The sequence below is a fragment of the Carcharodon carcharias genome, chromosome 10, assembly GCF_017639515.1.
Source record: "Carcharodon carcharias isolate sCarCar2 chromosome 10, sCarCar2.pri, whole genome shotgun sequence".
NCBI lineage: Eukaryota > Metazoa > Chordata > Chondrichthyes > Lamniformes > Lamnidae > Carcharodon > Carcharodon carcharias.
Genome location: NC_054476.1, coordinates 74,915,272 through 74,939,077, shown reverse-complemented (window position 1 = coordinate 74,939,077; position 23,806 = coordinate 74,915,272). Strand labels below are relative to the sequence as shown.

General features: G+C 44.6%; 1 protein-coding gene across 1 annotated transcript in view; it reads left to right on the top strand.

The window, feature by feature from the left end:
- LOC121283357 (midkine-A-like) overlaps positions 1-23,518 on the top strand; it is an 84,537-nt gene extending 61,019 nt beyond the window's left edge. Inside the window, exons 2-5 of the mRNA XM_041197843.1 lie at positions 8,514-8,602; positions 10,761-10,928; positions 12,858-13,016; positions 22,773-23,518. Of these exons, the coding sequence (XP_041053777.1) occupies positions 8,515-8,602; positions 10,761-10,928; positions 12,858-13,016; positions 22,773-22,798 (441 nt within the window). The 5' untranslated portion in view covers position 8,514 and the 3' untranslated portion in view covers positions 22,799-23,518. The remainder of the gene's footprint in view (positions 1-8,513; positions 8,603-10,760; positions 10,929-12,857; positions 13,017-22,772) is intronic.
- The last annotated feature ends 288 nt before the right edge of the window (positions 23,519-23,806 follow it).

Here is a 23,806-nt window from a genome sequence, read left to right as displayed (position 1 = left end):
TAACTGAAGCTCATTTCTGTGAAAGATCTCATACCAGTATTGGAAGAAGAGCAGAAAGTTCATCCTGGTGTCCTCGACAATATTTGTCCCTCAAGTAGGCTCAAGGTGCTGAGTGGATTACCCCTGCTCCTAATTCATATATATGTTCATATGTAACATCAATAAAACAGATTAGCTGGTCATTAACTCTTTTTATTTTTTGTGGGAGCTTGCTGTGTGCAAATGTCTGCCACTTTCCTACATTATAACAGTGATCACACTTCAAAAACACTTCACTGGCTGTAAAAATGTTTTCCTTTGTTCTAAAGTTGTGAAAGGTGCTGCAGTATAAATGAAATTTTTTTTTAGTCATAAGATGGTTGCAGAACACAGGCGCTCACTCTATGTGATGATATGTTTTAAGAATCTGTAGGGGAGAGGATTAGATTTGTGCATAATCTATATCACACTTTTTAAATAGTTTTATATTCCATGTTAAGCATGTATTTGCTAGTTTACTAAATGGGGCGGCAGGGGGAAAGTTGCTGTATAAACCTCAAACTAATTTGATACTTAATGCAGCTGGTGCCAGCATAACCTGTACAGTCAGCGCTTTAAGAGTTAATGTCCAGTTGCTATATGAGAACAAGATCAGTGTGTGGTAATGCCACTAGTGTTACTAAATGTCTTTTATGTTTAACCTTTTGCACTAAGCATTACATTCCAGTCCTGAGCATTAAGGATATGCACCAGTAATGGACAGACAGCAGTATTTGTTAAATGATAACAGTTGACACTGGAGGTGGTAGGGGTTGGGGACGGGGTAACCTGATTGCCACAGGCAATCTTATTAGTGATGGATTCTGCCTTTCTGCCCTGCAATTCCCGTGATTTAGGCATTTCAAATCCTGTATTGTTTTTTAATTTCAGCTTTAACAAGCACGAACTGCCATTATGCCCAACATGTGCAAAAAACCATGGGAGAAAGTTCAGGGGTCACAGCTGTTGAGCATTTTGCTACAAGGCTTGTTTTAAGAAAACAAACTTGTAGACTTGGTGGGGGAAGAGAATGAGGAGGAGGAGGAGAAACCAAGGAATTTGGATCTGATTGTATGGTCTAGGCTTGACCAGCAAATTGCATGTTGTGTAGATAATCAGAGTTTAGATGAACTAGTAATAGTTTGCTGCTTGAAAGACTGATGCCTATCTTGGATGTAGCCATTGATCTGTTTGCAGAAATAGCCCTCATGCTGGCTGACTCAGTTGTGTGTACAGATAATATTTCACATGCTGTTGTAAACCTTTCTAATGTTCTTACCCATGATTTGTTGTTATCCATTAAGTATGGTAAGGGAAGGGGTGAAGGGGGAGGGGTAATGGGCAAGAAAGAAAAAGAGGGAAAAAAAAATGACCTAAGGGCATCCCAAAACACTTCACAGCCAATGAAATACTTCTGAAGTATAGTCACTGCTGTAATATAGGAAATGTGGCAGCCAATTTGCACACAGCAAGATCTCACAAATAGCCATGTGATAATGATCACTTAATCTGTTTAAGTGATGCTGAGGGGCAAATTTATTTCTAATTTATTCATTCATGGGATGTGGACGAATGCTAGGCAACATTTATCACCTATCCCTAATTGCCCTTGAGAAGATGGTGGTAAGCTACCTTCTTGAACCGCTGCAGTCCATTTGGTGTAGGTACACCCACAGTGCTGTTAGAAAGGGAGTTCCAGAATTTTGACCCAGCAACAGTGAAGGAACGGCAATAGTTCCAAGTCAAGATGGTGAATGACTTGGAGGGGACTCGCAGGTGGTAGTGTTGCATTGCACCTGCTGCCCTTAGCCTTCTCGGTGGAAGAGTTTGCGGAATAAATATTGACTAGGACGAGAAATAGCTTCTCTTGTGCTGTCCACAAGATTGATGCAAAGAGTTTGGAACCAGTTCAGTCAAGGATATTGTTTGCCTTTGTTCCATTTGTGCCCAATTGACAATCTGAGCTGCTTTACTGAGCGTGACCTGTGTAGATTGGCCTTGTTGCTCAGTATTTTATGATGTCATTAGAAAAGCCTCGGTTGGGTTCATTCACAACCTTTTGAAAGGCTCATTCCTAAAGCTACAAACCGAGGTGACTAAGTGGAAGCATATTTGCTCCTTTTTAAAGGCAGTATATCAGATAGACTTGCTGGCCCTAAAAATGTGAAGTGGCTGCTTCTTGGGATAAAGTGCAAGCATGTACAAGCTGCTGCTGGTCCTGCCAAGATTCCTGGACTCCTAATGTTGAGGATTTTAGGTTCCCCTACCATCGCCTGAAATCACAGATCATGCAGAAGGTGTTGGCTGAGCTTAGTCTGTTTCAGCAGCCCCCTGCCAGATCTACAGTGGGCGTCTATATTCTGGGCCTGGTATATGTTTCTATTTTCTCATTGACTAAACATTTTGGTGTCCTGTTTTGTCCTTGAGATTCAAACACTCATGGATATAGCCTCCAATGACTTTGTGGTCACTTCAGTATAGCTGTATATTAAAGCTGACAATTCAACAGAATGTTTTTTTGTCAGAAAGCATTTTATTTTCATCACTGCATGACTGCCATTTCTCCCTGATTCTTCGCTCCATCTCCTGCCAAATTTTCCATAACCTCCAGTCCTCCAGATTATTGTCCAGTTGAATTCTTCCAACAGCTTCCTGCCTTCTGCTCACACATCCCAGTGCTTAGAAAGCTGTCTGCAGAAGCTTGAAGAATAGGAAAAAACCTGTTTGGCTCAATGTAACGTATAAGTGCCTGACCAATGATTTCTCCAGCAAAGTACTGCGAATGCTGGAAATGTGAAACATAAACAGAAAATGCTGCATATACTCAGCAGGTCTGGCAGCATCTGTGGAGAGAGAAACCAAGTTAATGTTTGAAGTTGATGACCTTTCACTTTAATTTCCCCAAACCGGTAACCAATATTGTTCTCAGAATTTGCTATTTTGCATCCTGTGCAATCTTATAATCACAATTATCATAATCTTAGGCTGCTGCTGACTTCTATCCTCTGCTTGGTACACCTTTATTGACATGACCTGAATTCATAGATTTTGCTGTGCCCAAAAACTAAGAAAAAAATAAGCGCTCAAGTGTACAGTTCAACTGACGCTGTTCTGATTTTAACCCAATCCTCTCAGAGCGAATGGGTCAGGGTCACCTTGGAAGCCTTCTGATTGATATGGAGTGTAAAAGCTGAGTGACGTGTAAGACAGGTGACTAACCTGTTAATCCCTTGTTCCCACAGGGGTGAGTTAGGTTAAAATTGGGCCACTTAAGATGCCAAAACATGGCAAACAGCATGGCTTAAAGGTTTGGCTTTTAGCAAGAATAATACAAAGCCTGTAAGGCATGTAGTTTGAAAGCCAATGCCACCAAACCCCCAGTTTCCAGCTGGAGAAAGGGCCTGGAATTTTTAAGGGAGAGTCATCCGGCCCCCTTTTCGCTTGCTTCTCTGATTATGTGAATAAGGCAACTTGTCAGTGTTCCCTCCTTCAGTAATATGAGTGAAGGGTGCATTGTTTTTACTCCCCAAAAAAACTGCCTGCTGGTCTTGGGACTTCCAGCTGGCAAGCTTTAAATCATTAAAACATCTCACCAGGAAAAGGAGCAATGCAAGCTGGAGTTCGATGTGTTAAGTAGTGTCCCTTTTAAAACCAGGAATCAGAGTTGGCTGGTGCCAACTGGTCTTGCATCTGGAACCCTTGTGAACAACAGGGACTTGTTCAGCATTGACATGCTGAGGGGAGGCCTGGCAGTTCAGTTACATACTTCATAAAGCTGAACAGCAACTATTGCTGATTAAATACCCTTCATGTCTGCAAAACGATTAATGTCGGCTTTACTGACAAAGATGCAGATGGGCTGATTTTGAACAGATCTATTTCCAGTGTCTGATCTGTTGTTTACCCACTTCCAGGTGTTTCGGGACAATCAGTGCAGTCATTGTGTGAAGTGCTACAGACATCAATTGTTGGTAGTTTATTCGTGACCTCAATACTCTGTGCCATTTACTGGCAACTATGCATGCAGTGTTGTGGAGAGAGAGAGAGAGAGAGAGAGAGTGAGAGAGAGACCCCACTTGCGTATCGGGGTAGTTGAATTTATCACCTGCCATCTAGCACAATGACCACTTTGGATCAGTGGAATATTTCCCTCTGCACAAATTTGGAAGACTTGCTGTTAATTTGATCCGGGCTGACATAAGAATTCTTTTCAAGCTGGAAAGTTGGCAAGCTCTGTTGTGGAGCCTCCTTTCTGGGTGGCATTGTAATGATCACTAATGAAAGTCATTGTAAATTCTGACCGCTCATTGTGCAAAAGTAAGGCTGTTGCTCAGCATAAACTGCTTGTGGAACCTAATAAGCTTTTCTTAGCTTCTTCCAGAGCTCGCTGACCATTTAAACCAAGAGGACAAGCTGGGCTTCTGTCAGTTAAACATTAAAAATAAATGTAATTAGTCTTGCAAAAGTAACACGCAATAATTCTCAGCCAATCGCTGGTTGGTTTAAAAATAGGCTGGCTTTCTCCTAATGTAACAATTCTCATCAGGCAGTTTCTGATCTTTAACTGGCTTGAGAGATATGTGGTACTGATGTATGGCTCTGAAAAGATAGGATGCATGACTTTGGAAAACGTCGTCCAGAGTGTTGGTGGACTTGGCCCCGTGGGGATAAAGAGCTTGTTTTAATCCTCTAGAAATGACAGGCTGGTGATCATAGAATCACAAATCAGGCAACTTAAAATATAATTGTAACACAATCAGGGAGTAGCATTTTGAAGCAGAACAGTGTGCAGCTTCCATCTGGTCCTCCTGCATCCAGGCTCCATGTACTAGAGTAGATCCTGGGCTCCGTCTCCCATTTGTTGCTTTACCTGACTCTCTGACTCCGGGAAGGGCAGAGTTAACTAATAGTCCATATTGACAGCACTGTACCAACTTCCAACAACCGTTGTGGCCTAGCAAATGAGGCCAGTCTCTTTTGGCTTTTCTTTTGATAATAAGGGTTTGCTACAAAGCTTCATGAGGACAATGCCTCTTCCAGAAGCTATTGCTGAAAATCTATAAAAAGGAAACAAAGGAAGGGCAGAGTTCATCCACAAGGAACAGCCAAATTCTGTCACAATCCCTGACTTGAGAAAGCCAATTCTTTCAGAAATGTCTATCAGTTTATGGTAAAATGGATATTATCTTTTGCCTGGCTTAAATTTCTCCCCCTTTTCCTCCTCTCTGCTCTTGTGAAGACATTAATTCCTTATTCCTGGGTAGTTCAGTGGTCACAGGACCTCTTGGGCAGCTTGCTCCAATACCCTTTATTCGTTCACAGGATGTGGGCATGCTGTCCATGCCAGCATTTGTTGCCCATCCCTAATTACCCATGAGAGTTGGTAGTGAGCCACCTTTTTGAATTACTGCAGTCCATGTGGTCTAGGTTCAGTCACAGTGCTATTAAGGGATGGCTTTCCTGCAGTGAGTTGCCGCAGTGCACCTTGTAGATGGTACACACTGCTGTCGCTGTTCATCAGTGATAGAGGAAGTGATTGTTTGTGGAAAGGGTGCCAATTAAGTGGGCTGCTTTGTCCTGGAAGGCATCAAGCTTCTTGAGTGTTGTTGGAGCTGCACTCATCCAGGCAAGTGGAGAGTATTCCATCACATTCCTGACTTGTACGTTGTAGATGGTGGAAAGGCTTTGGGGAGCCAGGAGGTGAGTTATTCTCTGCAGAATTCCCAATCTCTTATTTGTTCTTGTAGCCATAGCAATTATATGGCTGGTCCAGTTCAGTTCCTGGTCAATGGCAACCCCCCCAGGGTGTTGATAGTGGAAAGATTCAGTGATGGTAATGCCATTGAATGTCAAGGGATGATGGCTAGATTTCTCTCTTGTGGCTGACAGTCATTGCCTGGCACTTGTGTGGTGCAAATGTTACTTGCCACTTGTTAGCCCAAACCTGGATATTGTCCAGGTTTTGCTGCATTTGGACATGGACTCCTTCAGTATCTGAGGAGTCACGAATGATGCTGAACATTGTGCAATCATCAGCGAACATCCCCACTTCTGACATTATGATGGAAGGAAGGTCATTGATGAAGCAGCTGAGGATGATTGGGTCTAGGACATTACCCTGTGGAACTCCTGCAGCAATGTCCCTAGACTGATTGATGTCCAATAACCACAGCCACAATGTGTTTTCCTTTGTGTTAGGTATGAGTCCAACCAGTGGAGAGTTTTCCTCCTGATTCCCATTGACTTCAGTTTTGCTAGAGGTCCTTGATGCCACACTCGGTCAAATGCTGCATTGATGTCAAGGACAGTCATTCTTACCTCACCTCAGGAGTTCTGCTCTTTTATCCATGTTTGGTTCAAGGCTGTAATGAGGTCAGGAGCTGAGTGGCCCTGGCGGAACCCAAACTGAGCATCAATGAGCAGGCTATTGTTGAGGAAGTGCCGCTTGATAGCACTGTTGATGACACCTTTGCTGATGATCAAGAGTAGATTGATGAGGCAGTAATTTGGCTGGGTTGGATTTGTCCTGGTTGTTGTGGACAGGATATACCTGGGCAATCTTCCGCTTTGCCGAGTAGATGCCAGTGTTGTAGCTGTACTGGAACATTTAGCTAGGGGCATGGCAAGTTCTGGAGCACAAGTCTTCAGTACTATTGCCAGAACGCTATCAGGGCCATAGCCTTTGCAGTATCCACTGCCTTCAGCCATTTCTTGATATCACGTGGAGTGAATCAAATTGGCTGAAGTCTGGCACCTATGATGCTAGGGACCTCAGTGGGGGACCGAGACAGATCATCCACTCGGCACTTCTGGCTGAAGATTGTTGCAAATGCTTCAGCCTTGTCTTTTGCACTCATGTGCTGGGCTCCTCCATCATTGAGGATGTTTGTGGAGCCTCTTCCTCCAATGAGTTAATTGTCCACATCATTCCCAACTGGATGTGGCAGGATTGCAGAGCTTAGATCTGATCCATTGGTTGTGAGATTGCTTAGCTCTGTCTTCTGCTGTTTTGCATGCAAGTAGTCCTTTGTTGTAGCTTCAGCAGCTTGACACCTTATTTTTTGGTATATCTGTTGCTGTTCCTGTCATGCCCTCCTGCACTCTTCATTGAACCAGGGTTCATTCCCCGACTTGATAGTAATGGTAGAGTGGGGATGTGCCAGGCCATGAGGTTACAGATTGTGTTTGAGTACAATTCTGCTGCTGATGATGACCCACAGCGCTTCATGGACACTCAGCCTTGAGTGCTGGACCTGTTCGAAATCTATCCCATTTAGCGTGGCGGTAGTGCCACACAATACGATGGAGGGTATCCTCAATGTGAAGGCAGGACTTCACAACGACTGTATGGTGGTCACTCCTATCAGTACTGTCATGGACAGATGCATCTGTAGCAGGTAGATTGGTGAGGATGAGGTCAAGTAGGTTTATCCCTCTTGTTGGTTCCCTCACCATCTGCCATAGCAGCTATGGCCTTTAAGACTCGGCCAGCATGGTCAGTATGGTGGTACAGAGCCACTCCTATTGCTGGACATTGAAGACTCCCATGCTGTGTAAATTCTGCGCCCTTGCCACCCACAGTGTTTCTTCGTATTGGTATTCAACATGGATTCATCAGCTGAGGTGGGGGGGTGATACATGGTTAACAGCAGGAGGTTTCCTTGCCCATATTTTACCTGATGAGACCCCATGAGACTTAATAGGATCAGGAGTCAATGTTGAGGATTCTTAGGGTGACTCCCGTCCAACCATATACCACTGTGCCGCCACCTCTGATGGGTCTGTCCTGCCAGTGGAACAGGACATTTTTGGGGATGGTGTTGGTGGTGTCTGGGACACTGTCTTTCAGATATGATTTGGTGAGTATGACTATGTCAGTCTGTTACTAGTCTGTGGAACAGCTCTCCTAATTTTGGCACAAGCCCAAGTTAGTAAGGAGGACTTTGCAAGGTTGATAGGGCTGAGTTTGCCATTGTCTAGGTCAATCTGTCCAGTTTCAATTCTTCTGGGCTTCATAACAGTTTGACACAACTAAGTGGCTTTCTAGGCCATTTCAGAGGCAACCAGATTGCTGTGTGTCTGGAGTCACGTGTAGGTAAAGATAGCAGATTTCTTTGCAAAAGGTGTTGGTTTTTACAACAATGGTTTCATGGTCACGATTACTGAGACAAACTTTTAATTCCAGATTTATTAAGCGAATTTAAATTCCACCAGGTGGTGGGATTTGAACCCTTGTCCCCAGAGCATTAAACTGGGCCTCTGGATTACTGGCACAGTGACATTATCACTATACCACCATCCTCCCCATCCATGCACTTTCCAAAGTGCCACCAGGTTTTCAGTGTTTGGGTCAAGTCAAACACTGCCCCTTGGTTGTGTCCCTATTGCAATTAAAATGTCCCCAATAACCGCACCAGGTCTATATAGTTGACATCATATCATTGGACCAATGAATCAGTAAGGCAATGACACTGTATCATTTCTTTCTTTTCCAGAATGCAACTGCGTGTCCTTTTCTCGCTGGTACTCGTGCTGTTAGTTGTCATGATGACAGGGTGCTCTGAAGCTGGCAGAAACAAAAAAGGTGAGTGGGACATAACAGCTAAATCAGATGATTTTTGTGTTAGTGCAGTGTACTGTAGGTGTTCTAAATTTGGGCTCCAATGTTGACATGAAGAGACTTTTTGACATGCTTCTGTTTAAGCCTGAGCAGTGTTTCATTGCCCACAAACCTTCTGATGCTGAAACTGCTCTCTCACCGTTCTTTTAAACAGTGTCTGACTCCACCCCCAACCATTGCTGCTGAAATCCTAATACATGCTTTTGATACCTGAAACTCAACAAGGGTGTCATTTTAACCCAACTTGCCTGGCAGCGAAAAGTCAGGTTTGGATCTGAACCTTGTGATTCCACCCGATGTCTGAATGTGCCCTTCTTTGTCCTAATCCAGTGCTTTTCCTATGTGTAATCCAATGGCTAGTATCACAAGAGATGGCTGACTGCTCACGTGGAGCAAAAGATTAATGTCAGTTCTTCCCTCATGGCAGCTTGTCCCTGGGGCAAGGGGACAATAGCAGGTTACATCACTGGAACTACCACCTTGGCAGCCTCATGCCACTGACATGGTGCTCTGAGGAGGGAGCCAGATGCCTCACACATGTTGCTGTCCTGAGAAATGATCACCCCTTACAGGTTGCCTCCTGCTCTTTCCATTGTAAATGGCCCTGGATCTGATGTCTGGCTAGTTTAATGGTAACTATCAGTCTCTGAAAGGCCAGAGAGCATCCTGGCCCACAGGATCTGAAAGCTGTTGTGAAAGACACTGTCTGTTCAAACTCCTACTGCCATGAGGTTGGCAATCAGTGCTTCCATGGAGGCCCAATCACTCACTGGAATCTGCGTCTTCCTGCCCAATTTTTAACTGTCTTGGCCAATAAAGCTGCTGCCTGCTCTGTTTGATGCCTGCAATGAAGGAAGCATTTCCATGACATTCGACAAATAATGACTGTAGACTCCCGCCTGTTGATTGGTTCTCTTCCTTAGAGACTGAACTCAGTCTGCACACAGATGGAATGGACCTCAATCCATCTCCTTTTCACCAGAGTGTGAATGAGATTCAACCCCTGTGAGGCTGCATTAACTTTGACAGAAATCAAAATGGGGAGAAATGTAAAATGCGTTGTTGACTCACGATGACCCATTCTACACTGGCATAAAATCCAAATCACCTCCAATATCTGTATGAATTTCACCTTTGAGTACCAATCTCACACATGTTAAAAAGAAAGAAGGACTTACATTTATTAATAGTCTTCTGTGTGACACTTCATCAAAGACCTTCTGGAAATTCAGATGAACAATATTTATTCTGCTACCAGCATGCTCTACTCTGTCATTTCTTCAAATAATCCAACCAATGGTCATTCTAATTACCAAGTTTGTTCAGTTCCCTTGCATCTCACACCCTTTCTCAGTTTCTGGAATTTTTTTTTGTACCTTAGTCAAATTTAACTCTTAAATTAGCTGAGTCTATGGTTAACCATTTGGAGCTTTGCTTTCCCACACACCCTGCTCAGGCAGAGCGTGAGATGCAGTTGAAGTGGGCAAAAGTGATTATTGGAATGGTTAAAAGAGTAGCAGAAAAATAAAAGAGGATTCTGAATAAATGTGACAATGATAGTGAGGTCTTTTTAATCCAAACAGTAGCAGTGGCATCAGGAAGGATTAAGGATTATGTGGAATGCTTTTTGTTAAATAAAAACTTACATTCTGCAGCGACAGATTCTGAAATCAAACTTCAGCACATGGAACAGGCTTCCAGATAGGGTGATGGAGACTTTTAAAATGCTGCAGTTGTTAAGAAGCAGCTGGATATTGTGATGGTGGATTTGCAGGTCCCTTTTGGATGGATGACCCCAATGTGGGCTGGATGGCCTTCCTCTGTATCTGTGTGGATGGCCCAAAATGGGCTGAGCGGCCTTCCTCCATATCTGGATGGATGGCCCAAGATGGCTGAATGAACTTCCTCCATATCTCGTCTTTGGCTTCGTCTCCTGTATGAGTCAACTGATGTGATGCACTCAAATTGCAGAAGAAAGTTAAACAGCACAACTACTTGTAAACTTGAGCCAATCCTAAAGAATGGGCTTTGAACTCTTTCCCTTCCACCCATCTTTCACCACCTTTTCCCTGAACAAAAGTCGAAAGTACCCATTCCCTTACAGTATCATGTTCTCTTACAGAGAAAGGGAAGAAGTCTAGCTCAGCCTGCAAAGAATGGCACTGGGGGACATGTGAGCCGGCCTCTGGTGACTGTGGCACTGGACTCCGTGAGGGAACCTGCAAGGAGAAGGAGGAGACCAAGGTCGTGAAGTGCAAGGTGCCTTGTAACTGGAAGAAGCAATTTGGAAGTGAGCATTTTGTTTCTAGAGCTGGGTTTAACATAGCTTCATCTTTTTCTGACCTTTACTCTTTTTTTTAATCTCTCCGTCCCCACAAAAATATGCTTAATGTCCCACAGTGGACTCGATCTCAGGCCATCGCCTATGGCAATTTTTAATAGACTACAGTGGGCTGTACAAGAGCCACAGGAACTCCCAAGCTCCCTTATAACCTGGTGATGATTGCCAAGATGCAGAAATGCATCAATACTGTGTGGTGCACTTTACTTTTGGACCAGTTGCCCCTGGCTCCTTTACTCAAAGTAATGTGTTTAATATACTAAAGCCATATGTTCATGGATACATTTAACCATCTGGTTTCTATTACAGCGTCATAGACCCCTATTGTACATTATTTCCAGTGCAAAAACTTTTATTGGCTGCTTTAAATTGCTTGCTGCTGGAACAGAACAACTTTGAGCCTGGTATTCTATGTAAGGCAGTTACAGTAATGGAGCAATTTTAGGTTATCATTACACTATTTTTCTTGTCTGGGCAAAACTGCTTTTATTATTTTTATGTCCTGTTCATGTAGGTTATTCATACATTCACTCATATATAGTCATCAGTAAATGATTGAAATTACGCATTCTCTTCGGCTCTTTCTTATTCGCTCTTCATTTCTTTTTCACACGCTCTTTTCTTCAGAGATGTTCAGGCTGCCTTACTTTCACTTCTGCTCCCTTTGTGCATGAGTTGCCTTATTTTCTCCCCTGCTACAGCTGTGGCTCAATTGGTAGCTCTCTCACGTCTGAGTCACAAGGCTCCAGGTTTGAGTCCCAATCCAGGGCTTAGATATAAAGACGAAGGCTGACACTCCAGTGCAGTACTGAGGTACTGTTGGAAGTGCTGGCTTCTGGACAAGAGGTTAACCAGAGGCTCCATCTGCCTGCGCTGGTGGCTGTGCAAGATTTTGGCACACTATTTCGAAGAAGAGCAGGGAAGTTCTGGCCAGAATCTATCCCTCAATCAACATCATAAAATAGATTATTTGGTCATTATTGTTGTAGGGTGTTGGTTACAGTCGGTAGGTTTCAAGAAGCCTTCCTAGTCATATTTAGATTAACTATAAGTTTTTATTGACTCTTAGAGCTATTTACAAATATACAGTAAAGGGTACCAGCTAGGAGCTGTCTCCATGCTTGCTGGTACACACGGCTCTGTCCAACACTAGACTGACCTTGGGTGTGGGTTATGTGCTCTCTTACACCACTCTGTGGGTAGTACTGTACTCAGTCCCATATTAACCCTATATATGCCCGACCCTTATATTAGAATTATCACATTGCTGTTTGTAGGAGATTGCTGTTCACAAATTGGCTGCCTCATTTCCTGCATTACAACAGTGACTACACTCGGACAGGAATTCACTAGCTGTAAAGAGCTTTGAGGCATCCAGTGGTCATGCAAAAGCACTATATCAATGCAAGTCTTTGGGCGGGATCTTCCGGCCCCAGCACCAATGGGCATCGCCGCAGGTGGGACGGGAAAATTTGGAGAGCCATTAAAAGTCAACAGTGCTCCCAAGTTTTCCTGTCCCACCCACGATGATGCCTGGTAGTGTCGGGGCCGGAAAATTCCGCCCTTTCTTTTTTCATCTATGTATGCATTCACACTTTCAGTCTTGCTGCTGAAGAGTAGCTGATGGTAGGCAGGAGAAAATCAAAATAATTAGATTGTTGATGGCCAAAGACTGAATTTGGTCCATTAGAGTCAGGTGACTCTCAACTACTAACCAATTTGGAGAGCTCCCCATCCTAAGCTACTGACCCTCACAATATTGATATAGCGCTTTGCATGACCACTGGACACTTCAAAGCCCTTTACAGCCAGTGAATTCCTGTGCTAGGGAATGAAACCATCAGGGTTTGTATTTCTGACTGCAACATATCTTCACAGGTGACTGCAAGTACAAGTTTGGAAACTGGGGTGAGTGTGACACCGAGACTGGCCTGAAAACTCGCAATGGAACCCTAAAGAAGGCGCTGTTCAACGCAGAGTGTGAGCAGTCAGTGAAGGTCACAAAGTCATGTGATAAATCCAAGTCAAAATCGAAAGGTTAGTACTTGTTCTTCAGAGAAAAGTACTAAATGGCTGCTTTTGTAAGTATCTAAAAGCTTTTGGGGACCTACAGCTTAGAAAGCGAAACTTCAGGATCCATGCCAGTCAAGTGCTAACTAGGGGTTCTGTCTTTAAATGAGCTGGTGAACACCATCTTAAAGTAAGTAATTTTGGAGGAATAATGGCTGTTCTTGTGTGAGGAAGTTTAAATGGTTGGTTTGCCTGTAGTGGTTCAGAAATTGTATACACACTCTGATTGTACTTTTGATGATAGTTATTCCCATCTTTTGAATTCAGTAAGGAATGTGACTTATTCAGCCAGGAGGGAAGATTGAATAGAAGGACACTCTTTCATCTGAAATCATGATGAGAATGGTGATAGCCTTTGTAAATTTCTGTGGTTTTATCCAACAGTCCATACTAACTGCACTGGTTTCCATTGTCTCAAATGTAACCAGTCAAGGACTGAGCCATCCACAACAGGGAGGTCCCAAGATGGCCCCTGATCTGCAGTTTAGTCACTGATCTCAGAAGGGACAGAGATATGAGGCCCACATTGGACATCAGTGGCCCTCAGCTGAGGAAAATAGGCTAGGGTTTTCACATTGGATTGCTACTGATTAACGCCTTCCATTTATGTAGTGCCTTTTTATTACTTAAAAATAATAAATCCCAAGGCTCTTCACAAATCAAAGTAAATGGTTGAATGAATGCCAAGTCATGGACAGAGAGTGAAATTAGGTACTGTGTTTGAAAGCTTAGTCAAAAAGTTGAAGGGTTTTAGGCAGTGAGTTCCATAGAAGGGCTGCGGTGGCTGAAGGAAGGTGGGAGAAGGCAAAGAAGGCCTGGGTTAGGGGCTGTAACCATGGAGGAAGAGGTTGCAAAGGCCGGGTGGATGAGACCATGGTGGGATTTGAAAAGAAGGACAAAGATTTTGGCAATGAAATCCAACAGTGGTTAAAAACAGAGGTGGGGATTATGTTTCAAACTTTGTGCTGTCCGATAGTTTAAATGATTGTAGTGTGTAGCCAGTGCTACACACTTTTGCGTGATTGCATGTCTGAACAGGGGGTGAAAATTGTTGGAGAGGCGAGCATGACTTAAAGCCAGTCTGCACCTATTCAAGGGAAAATACATTATGACTGGTGCAGGAGCAGGAAGTCATTCTAAAAGTGATTTTGAGGCAAGAAACACTCAATAAAGGCACAACTTAGCAGAGAACGAGCTCCACTGGAGGCCTTGGTGCAGGAAGAAAGGAGGGGAGATGTCATCCAAGCACAGACAGCTAGAAAGCCCTCCAGGCAAACTTTGCAAAGGGAGTGGGGAGTTGTTAGCTGTGGAAGTCAATGCTAGGAATCTAGCCCTGAGGACCTCAATGCAGTGCTACAAGAAGCACACAAATGGTCAAGGTAATGAATGTATCTTCAAATGTTATATACCACCAACAGCACCATCAGCCTCAGACTCTACTTAATACACCACCACCCCTTTCATTTACTTATCCACCGGGAATATTTATCAATATGACTTGAACCCAGTACTCATAACTTCACCCCGCCCTCAGGTACTTTGTACTGTTACTAGCCTCACCCACATCTCACAACCTGCATACACTGCCAGCTATTCAACCATGGCAGCCACATCACCCAAACACATTGGCTGGGATTTTCCCTGGAAAACTCAAAGTCTGGTAGTGGGTGTAAAAAAAGTGTTCAACCCATTAGCCGCAATGGCGGGTTTTCGTGTTGTATAGTGCGCTTCAAACACCATTAAATATTCATGCACGGGGATCACGTTGTATCATTGGCGGGCGGATTCCAATTCGCCTATCCCACCGTGCCTCAGCACTCCTTAACTCCAGATGCCATATTTAAATGGCGTCCCCGCACAGTGTTCGCACTCTCTGCAGCTTAGGACAGCTCCACAGGAGAAATGACCTGCAAAGGCAGAAAGCATGCTGTGCCCAAATTCAGTGACACCTCACTGGATGGCCTGTTGGACGCAGTCGTGGCCCGCCACCATGTTCTCTACCCCTGCTCTGCCCCCAGGAGTTCCACCATGGTGACCAATCCGGCTTGGGAGGTGATCACAGTGGTGGTCAGTGCAAATGCCCTGCAGAAGTGCAGGAAAAGGATGAATGATCTCCTCCATTCTGCCAAGGTAAGTCCACCACTCTCAACACACTCGCAAAGCCATCGCACATTCACAAGGATCTCACTCGCTGCCACCTCAAGGGACATCACCACTCACTCTCACATACCCCCACATCTCCGCCTGGCCACACCCCCTCCAGAGCTTGAGCCCTAATCCTGTCCGGGCTCCACTTGCCACCCACGCATGCCAGGCATCCTTATCGCCTGCCCTCGCAGGCGTCTTGCTCACACCGTCTCCATCTGTCTTCATGCAGGATATGCTGGCTCACAATAAGAAGGAGAAGTCCCAAGTCCCAAGCCACGATGATGCGTGGCACCCTCTGGGGAGTGTACTGGAGCCAGACCTGTCCATATTTTCAGTATCCCTATGATGTGTTCCACCAATGTCTGGACTGCTGCATGAGCTTTGTTGTGTCTTCTCTCCCTATGTCTGAGGCTGCCACACAGGCATCGTCAGCCACGCCCTTTACGGGTAACCCTTGTCCCCGAAGACCAGCCCTGCACCCTGTGTGGTCCCTGGAAGGTGTCAGGGATCTAAGACATCCTCAGGATGTACAAGCTGTAGACGCTTCCTGGATAAACCTGTATGATATGTTTGTTATGGTTGCACACCAGCTGCACAATGGGCAAGCGGTAATCTTTGCTGTTGATGTACTGGACTGCTTCTTGCCCAGGAGCTTTTATAGCCACATGAGTGCAGTGGATGACAGCCTGCACCTGTGGGAAACTGGAAACCTTAGCAAAGTCCAGTGCTCTGACTTGCCTGATCTCTGTCGACGTTGACAAAATTGTGGGCATTTGCAAAAATGACGTCTGTGACTTCCTGGATGCATTTGTGGGTGGATGCTTGGGAGATCCCACAGAGGTCCCCAATGAAGTTCTGGAAGGAGCTAATGCCATAGAAGTTGAGTGTGACGGTCACTTTCAATGCCACTGGCAATGGATGCCCTCCAAGTCCCTGTGGCGCCAACTCCTGGAGAATGTGGCAAATGTAAGTCACCAGATCCCTTGACATACAAAGGCATCGAGGACACTGGCTCTCACTCATCTGCAGATAAGACATGCGATGTCTATGCACCCTGTGGGGATCATCCACTGCATCTGGAAAAGGACCTGCTGCCTGTTGGTCTTGAGGGTTCTGCTCCTCCCTTTGGCGAGCCAGGTGCCTGCTTCACATTCTTCTCCTCCTTCTCCCCTGCCTATAAGCAATAATGTAGCCAGCGATAACACCAGGCTCCATCCTCCTGACTGCCTCCTCACTGTAGCATTCATGAGAGAGACGCAAGAGTCAGCATTTGTCTCCAAAGGTCCACTTTTGGTCAAGGAATCATCTGCGACTGTAGCCTCAAGGCCTCTCTAGGCATGCCAGAGAGAACTGACCCCTGAAATGATGCCCACTGCAGGGTGGGCATGAACATTCACCACAAACACCCCCCAACCCACTTGATAGACTGCCAACAGCTTCGGCCAGGTCCCTGAATGTTCTGCTTTCAGCTCAGGCACTGGGCTAGTCTTTACCTGCACTCCAAGTCTACGCTGTTTCGACTGACCATGAGGGTGAATGATCAGTGACTACATGAGATTAATTTTGGGGGCAAGGAGTCTTCTTCTCTGTGAGTGGTGAATGGCCGTATTTCCAAGGGGTCCTCAAAATTCTCCAGTCGCTCAATGGTTCTACAGTTCCATAAAACTCTGGTGAATTTGAAGGGTGCTCATGAGAGGTTAAAAGTAGGGGAACAATCATTGTCACTTTGAGGGATCAGTTGCTGAACTTTACTGACTCCCTGTATGTCAATTGAACAGTTGCTAACCTGTCTTAGCTGTGGTTCTATTCTCATTTTGGAAGTTACATTTCAGTTAGTGCCCCCCACCCCCCACTACCCCCAATCATGTGTTTCAATGCAACCTTCCCCACTTGTTGCCCGCAATGGAGCCCTTGCCTCCCCCAATGGAGCCCTTGCCCTACAGCCCCTTCCCTTCCCTCAGTCGTGCTTGGCCCCTTCCACAATGGAGCCATTGCCCTGCAGCACAGTGAAAGCCACCCCCACCTCAACCCTGGTGTGGTTGCAATGGAGACTTACCTGAGTGACCCCTCACCACCCCCCCCACCCCCCCACCCCAAGACTGACATGGCGAAGCCTGGTGCTGATCCCCATAGTCTCCATAGCTGTGGGATTCAACTTATGCGAACTAACCTTGGAGTACCAAGCGAAGTGCAGGTCACCAACTGTATGTTGTTAAATCATGTTGTGAAACATGTCGTTCTAATTGCACGCTGTCATGAGCTCTTAGTACAGAGTGCCAGGATGATTCCAGTGAATAGGAGTCATAATTAGATGCAGATTTATGCTAATTACATTCTTGATGTTCAGCAGCGGAAAAGGGGGCCTGTCATTGACAGTTGAAGTGCACAATTGCTTCCTCATTTTTCATCGTTGCAATTCCTGTTTTGGGCCTTCTCGCGAGATTTAGCTCTTGCGCACGCCATGATCAGGAGCGGAAAATCGCAGCTATTGAATCACATTTTCCTCTCTCTTGCAGCAAACGGTGGTGCATAGCTGGAGGCAGCAGGAGCTAACTGGTGTCAGGCACGCCTGAAATGTTTGATATGCTGACAGGTCTGCCAGAAAGCTGCAGCCAATGTCAAGAAGTTCAGAGCTTTTTCTATTTCAGTCTTATCCCATCTGAAAACCCTGTAACCAGGAATATAGTGCTGCCATTCCTGCCCTTTATACTATCTAAGCTGTCTGCTTACTTCTACACTCATTACTGTGTGGCACTGTGAGTAACCCAGAGATTACTACCTTTGAGTGCCACTTTTTAATTTCCTAAAATCTTCTTTCTGGACCTCACCCCTCTTCCTACCTATGTTATTGGCACCAATGTGGACCATGACCATGTTCACCCTCCCCTCTCAAAGTGCTCTGCAGCCGCTCATGACTTCCTTGACCCAGGCACCGGAGAGGGAACTAGAGTCACATCTGGAGCCACAAAACCACCTGACTGTTCTACTAACTCTAGAATCCCTTATCATTCTTGTTTTTCTGACCTTGCTCCTTCCCTCCATACAGATGTACAACCTGTGGTGCCATGGACATGGCTGCACTCCCCAGATGAATTAGTTCCTTTACCAGAATTCAAAAATGTGTACTGGTTAGAGGACAAGATAAATTAATGGGACTCCTGCACTATTTGCCTAGTCTTCCTAGAATGGCAGTCATCCACTCCCTTTCTGTCTGCACTCTCTTTAATTGCGGGATGATCACCTCCAGAAATGAGCTATCCATGTAACTATGAGCCTTGCGGATGCACCTCAGCAATGCCAGCCACTGCTCAAGTTCTGAAACCCGGAGCTCAAGCTCCTCCAGCTGATGACACTTGCTGCACATATGGTTGCTCAGGGTGCGAGAAGTGGCCTGGAGTTCCCACATGGCACAGGAGGCACATTCAATGGGACTGAGGTGCCTTGCTATGTCACTATTTGTTAGACTAACTAAACTTAACATAAATAAACTTAAGATTTGTACCTGATCTGGACAAAAGAAAATGCACCAGCTATTGGGCAATCAGCTCCTGCCCTGGCTGCCATCACTTTAGATGTTTTACCTTTCTCCCTGAGGCTAGCACTCCGTTACTCCCAGGCCCTTTGATTCAACTTAGCTAATTTCCTTTGGTTTTTAAATTGACTTCTTGATCTAGATTAAGTTATAGGTAGCTTAACGCAATGTTTACCTGGAAACATACCCATGCTGTCCCTATTCATACTGTGATGCCCCTTTGTGAGTTTTTCCTGCTGTGCCATTGATCGTGCTACTTCTGTTTAAATCCTTGGGACCACAGCCATGCTTCTCCTTGCCCTCCTCACTTGTATCAACTGAAGATTAAAAGTGAATTTGTAAGAGTTTAACTGGGGAGTGAAATGAGCTAAGAACATCCCCATAATCAAGGACAGTTACTCATACCTCGGCTGTTTACTCATCAGGGTTAACTTTATAGCATAAGAACTAGCTGTTGCTTATTGCAGAGTGTGTTTTACAGACTCCAATTCCTGTAGTGGGATAGATGTGTGTGGCAATAAAGGATTGACTTTTTGAAAACTTCAGCACCATCTTCCTTATCAGGCAGCCCAACCACAGCTGTTACTGCAAGAGGTTTGCTGATCACTTGTGGGAGACAAAACTAAAGAATATCAAGGGTGATGGGAACGACTGCAATGGTGTCGCTTAAGAAGTCATCAAAGAGCTTGGTGCTGCAGAATATCAAAGCTCGTGCTAGGAATACCAACTTGGCTGAGAGTGCTATTGCTTGTGCAACTCTTTTCAGGAACAATCAGCAACTTCAGGAAAGGATTGTGGTCAGTGAGGTGTTAATGGAGAGAATATCCTTGAAGGAAAGAAAATGGTTTCCAAATTGTCAGAATTGTGCAAAGGCACGAGGTCAATATTGGCATAGTCTTCCTTCAGGTTTTTCAAATTCTTTCTCGCAGGATGTGGGCATTGCTGGCACGGCCAGAACTTATTGCCCATCCCTAATTGCCCTTGAGCTGCCTTCTTGAACTGCTCCAGTTCATATGGTGTAGGTACACACACACACAGTTGTTAGGAAGGGAGGTCCAGGATTTTGACCTAGCGTCGGTGAAGGAATGGCGATATATTTCCAAGTCAGGATGGTGAGGGTCTTGGAGGGGAATTTGCAAGTAATGGTGTTCCTATGTATGTGCTGCCTTTGTCCTTCTAAATGCTGGAGGTTACATGTTTGGGGGATGCTGTTGAAGGAACCTTGGTGAGTTGCTGAAGTGCATCTTGTCGGAGGTACACACTGATGCCACGGTGCATCAGTGGTGGAGGGAGTGAATGTTGAAGGTGGTGGATGAGGTACCAATCAAGCAGACTGCTTTGTCCTGGATCCTGTCAAGTAAAGATAGAAAAGACAGCCTTCCAGAAGGATTCCATCTGGAGAGGTGAATTCCATTGAGCTCTTTGCGCATAGTCTGCACTGGAAATGGCAGGGTACGAGTTTGAATCGGCACTTCCCCATAGCAAAAGGGAGCCATGGGAGTTCCTTGCCTTCCCTGCTTCCCCTAAGATGGTTCTAGTGTGCTAGCTAATCTTGGTTGATGAGAACAAATAAATCAGTACAAATAGAGAGAAGGGGAAGTCTTTGTCTTGCTGAGCAGTCAGGAACTGGACAGGGCTATGTCTTCATGATTACTTTGATAAAGATGGAATCCTGACATTAAGTGATAACCTGGACTGAAACAAACCAGAAATTGGCAATGAATTACTGAATGTAAACTGGAGTTACTCAACTTCAGAATTCTTGCGAGTTGGCGAAGGAAGTGATATTTTAGCTGCAGATTTAAGCTGGATACACATTCAGGAGTAAACACAATAGGCTAATGAATGCATATGATGGGCCAATGATAAATGTCAGAGAATGCAGAGTCAGAAATCAAGCTGCAAAATAGATTGCTAGCTGGCTTCAAGACAGAAAGTAGAGTAGGGGTAGGGAATAGTTATTCAGAGTGACACAGGTGGGAAGTGGTGTTCCACGAGGATCAGTGCTGGGATCACTGCTATTCACAACTTACATTAAAGATTTGGACTTTGGAATCAAAAGACAATTTCTAAATTTGCAGGTGACACCAAATTGGTCTGGGGTGCGGGGGAAGGGGTGGTGTGTTGGTAATGTCAATACTGAGGAGGAGTGCAACAGATTAGAAGGTATGCACAAACTTGCAGAATGGGCATATAATTGGCAAATGAAGTGCTCACTGATCTCTGCCACCTCTTGCAAGCAACCCTGCAGCCTCAAAGCAGAGCAAACATGTCACTGCCGCTGGCTTTGATGTTGACTATAGCCTTCTGTACCCTTCAAGGCTGCAAAGTGTCTCTAATATCTCCCAGTTTGTTGCCCAATGCTGTATAAGGGAGGTGCCTGGACAGGGGAACAGAGAAGCAGGTGAAGTGTGTACATGGCTTCACCAGAACAGAAGGTTTCCCCATGGTGCAGGGTGCCACCAACTGCATACATATGGCTTTGCAGGGCTGCATCTAAATGGAGAGATGTACCACAACCACAAAAGGTTCCACTTCAAGAATGTGCAGTTGGTATGCAACCATCAATATGCACATCATATAAAGCAATAGGAACATTCAGACCTTACAGCCTGCTCCACCACTCAATAAGATCACAGCTGATCTGTGACCTAACTTCACCTTTACCTCATACCCCTCAATCCATTTGTTTAACAAAAACCTATCAATCTCAGTTTTAAAATTAACTTTTGATCTAGCATCTATCAATATTTGCAACAGAGAATCCCAAACTTCTACCTGTCTTTTTATGTGGAGTGTTTTCCAAATCTGAAGGTTGGGGTTCTTTTTACATTTTTTACAATTTTTACATTTTGCCCTCAAGTCCTTGATCCCCATCCAGTGAAAATAGTTCCTCTCTGTCAACTCAATTGGTTTTCCTTAATATTTTAAAAATTTCAATCAAGTGACCCCTTAACTTTCTGAACTCCGAGGAATACAACCTAGTTTGTCTCTCTTCGCAATTCAACCCTACAATTCAAAGGTGGGAATTTTCATTTTGAGGTCAGTTATTCTTCCATCAACCATGCTGCAGCCACTGGGTTAGCACTGCGTAGGAGCACTAGGACAGGCAAAGGCACATGGACAACTGGCACTAAGCAAATGCACAAGGGTGATTTGGTTTGGAATGCTTAATAAAATTGATTTGGAATGGTTGCATATTTAAATGACTTTTATTTCCTCATGGTGGCCTAGAGGTTGCTATGTTGGTAACTGCCAGAGGGAAGGAAGGTAAGGTTGGTGAATGGGGGATTGGGCTTGTGTTCACTGGATTTACAGCGAGGTGGATCAGTCATGGGAATCCCCAGCCAGAGAGGTATTGTGTTGGTGGCCTCCAATTTTCCCTTGCTCCCCCACCTCCTCCTCAGCTGTTCACAGTATACCTGCTGGCAACAGCTGTCCCCTCACCATGGTGAGATTGTGCAGGATGCAGCAGATCAGGACACACACTCTTGCAAGCAGTGCAGGGCTCCTCCAGAGCAGTCCAAGCAGTGGAAATGCTGCTTCAGCATCGCAATGATCTGCTCGATGGTATTTTGTGTGGCAGCATAGCTCTCATTACGTGCGTATTGCCCATGTGTGGCTGGGTTGGGCACTGGAGTTAAGAGCCAGTGGTCAGGTGGTAGCTCATATTGCTCAGCAGCCATTGTTTTGACATGGTGGCTCAAATACTGATGTTATTTTGGCATGATCGCTGTCAGGAAACCAGGTATTCATCTGCATGGCAGCAAAACATTACAAAGAGATATTGATAGATTAAGTGAATGGGAAAGACTGTGGCTAATGGATTTCGGTGTAGTGGACATGCTGCAAAGATTCTTAGTCTCAGGAAGATGGGGTGGAAGAATTTGGCAGAAGACTGTTTGGCTATGGCTAACTTGACAGTCTGAGGCAAGGTTGTCCTGTGCCCAAGACAGCAGGAGGTGACATGAGAAAAAAAGTAAATGTTGACTTGCTGTAAATGTATATATACCAATCTTGTTCTTTTCTATCTTTTTGAACAGGTAAGAGAGGAAAGAAGGGCATGTGAGAAGTTCCTAGAAACTTGACAGTATAACCCACCTTCTTGTTGATCTGAGCTGCAGCACAATCTATACAGCCACCCCTCACCAAAATACCTTTTACCAAGCTTTGTTGTAATCTTCTAATCTGTAGCATTTAATGTACAAGAACTGCCTTTTTAAATGATTGCTTCTTTTTTAGTCTATTATTGCTTATAAACCTGAGACTTGGCATGTGTACAGTACATTTCTGCAACTATATAATTTTCATGTAGACTGCCTTACAAATCTCTAGGCTTGTAGTAATGTTTTTGTCATGTATCAATCATCCCTTTTAACCCCATTCAAAATGCCAACATCATCTGTCTTTGCAGAATTCTAGGCCATTAATTTTCCCCGGCCTACTTGGCCTGAATGTGCTGAGCATTCTTTTTGCAAGAACAGATAACTTTTTAGACTTGAGCTACACAAAACTTCTTTGAACGTTTGATCAGAAGAGAAGCAGCCATTTTGCTTTGCTGAAAATATTGTGTTCTTGACAGTGGGATTGCGTTGTAACTCTGAAATTATGTAACAAATGTAGCACAACTAAACTCTGAATACTCCTTTCCTTAAAAGCCATGACTTGGAGATTTGGAAGGCACAGTGTAGTTCGTGAGGAATAATGCATTTCCTGTCCTAAATGTTTGCCATTCACTGAAGAGATCTTGGACTAGAGGTTTTTTCAATAAAATCTTTTTATAAACTTATACCTGTGTGCTTTCTGAGGTGACTGAGGGACATTCCTTGTCTCTAATGCTCAGTGAGATGTTCTCCCTTGTGTTCGAGCCAAAATTGATCCCTCAACAAAGATTATCTGATTATTATCATGTTGCTGTTGTGAGACCTTGCTGTGCGCAATATGGTCGGCATGTTTCCTGCATTAAGGCAAAATTACTACACTTCAGAGCTGATTCATTGCCTGTCCTGAGGTTGTGAAAGGCACTATATAAATTCTTATTTTAAGAGATCTTTTTAATCTCCCAGTGCCACACAAT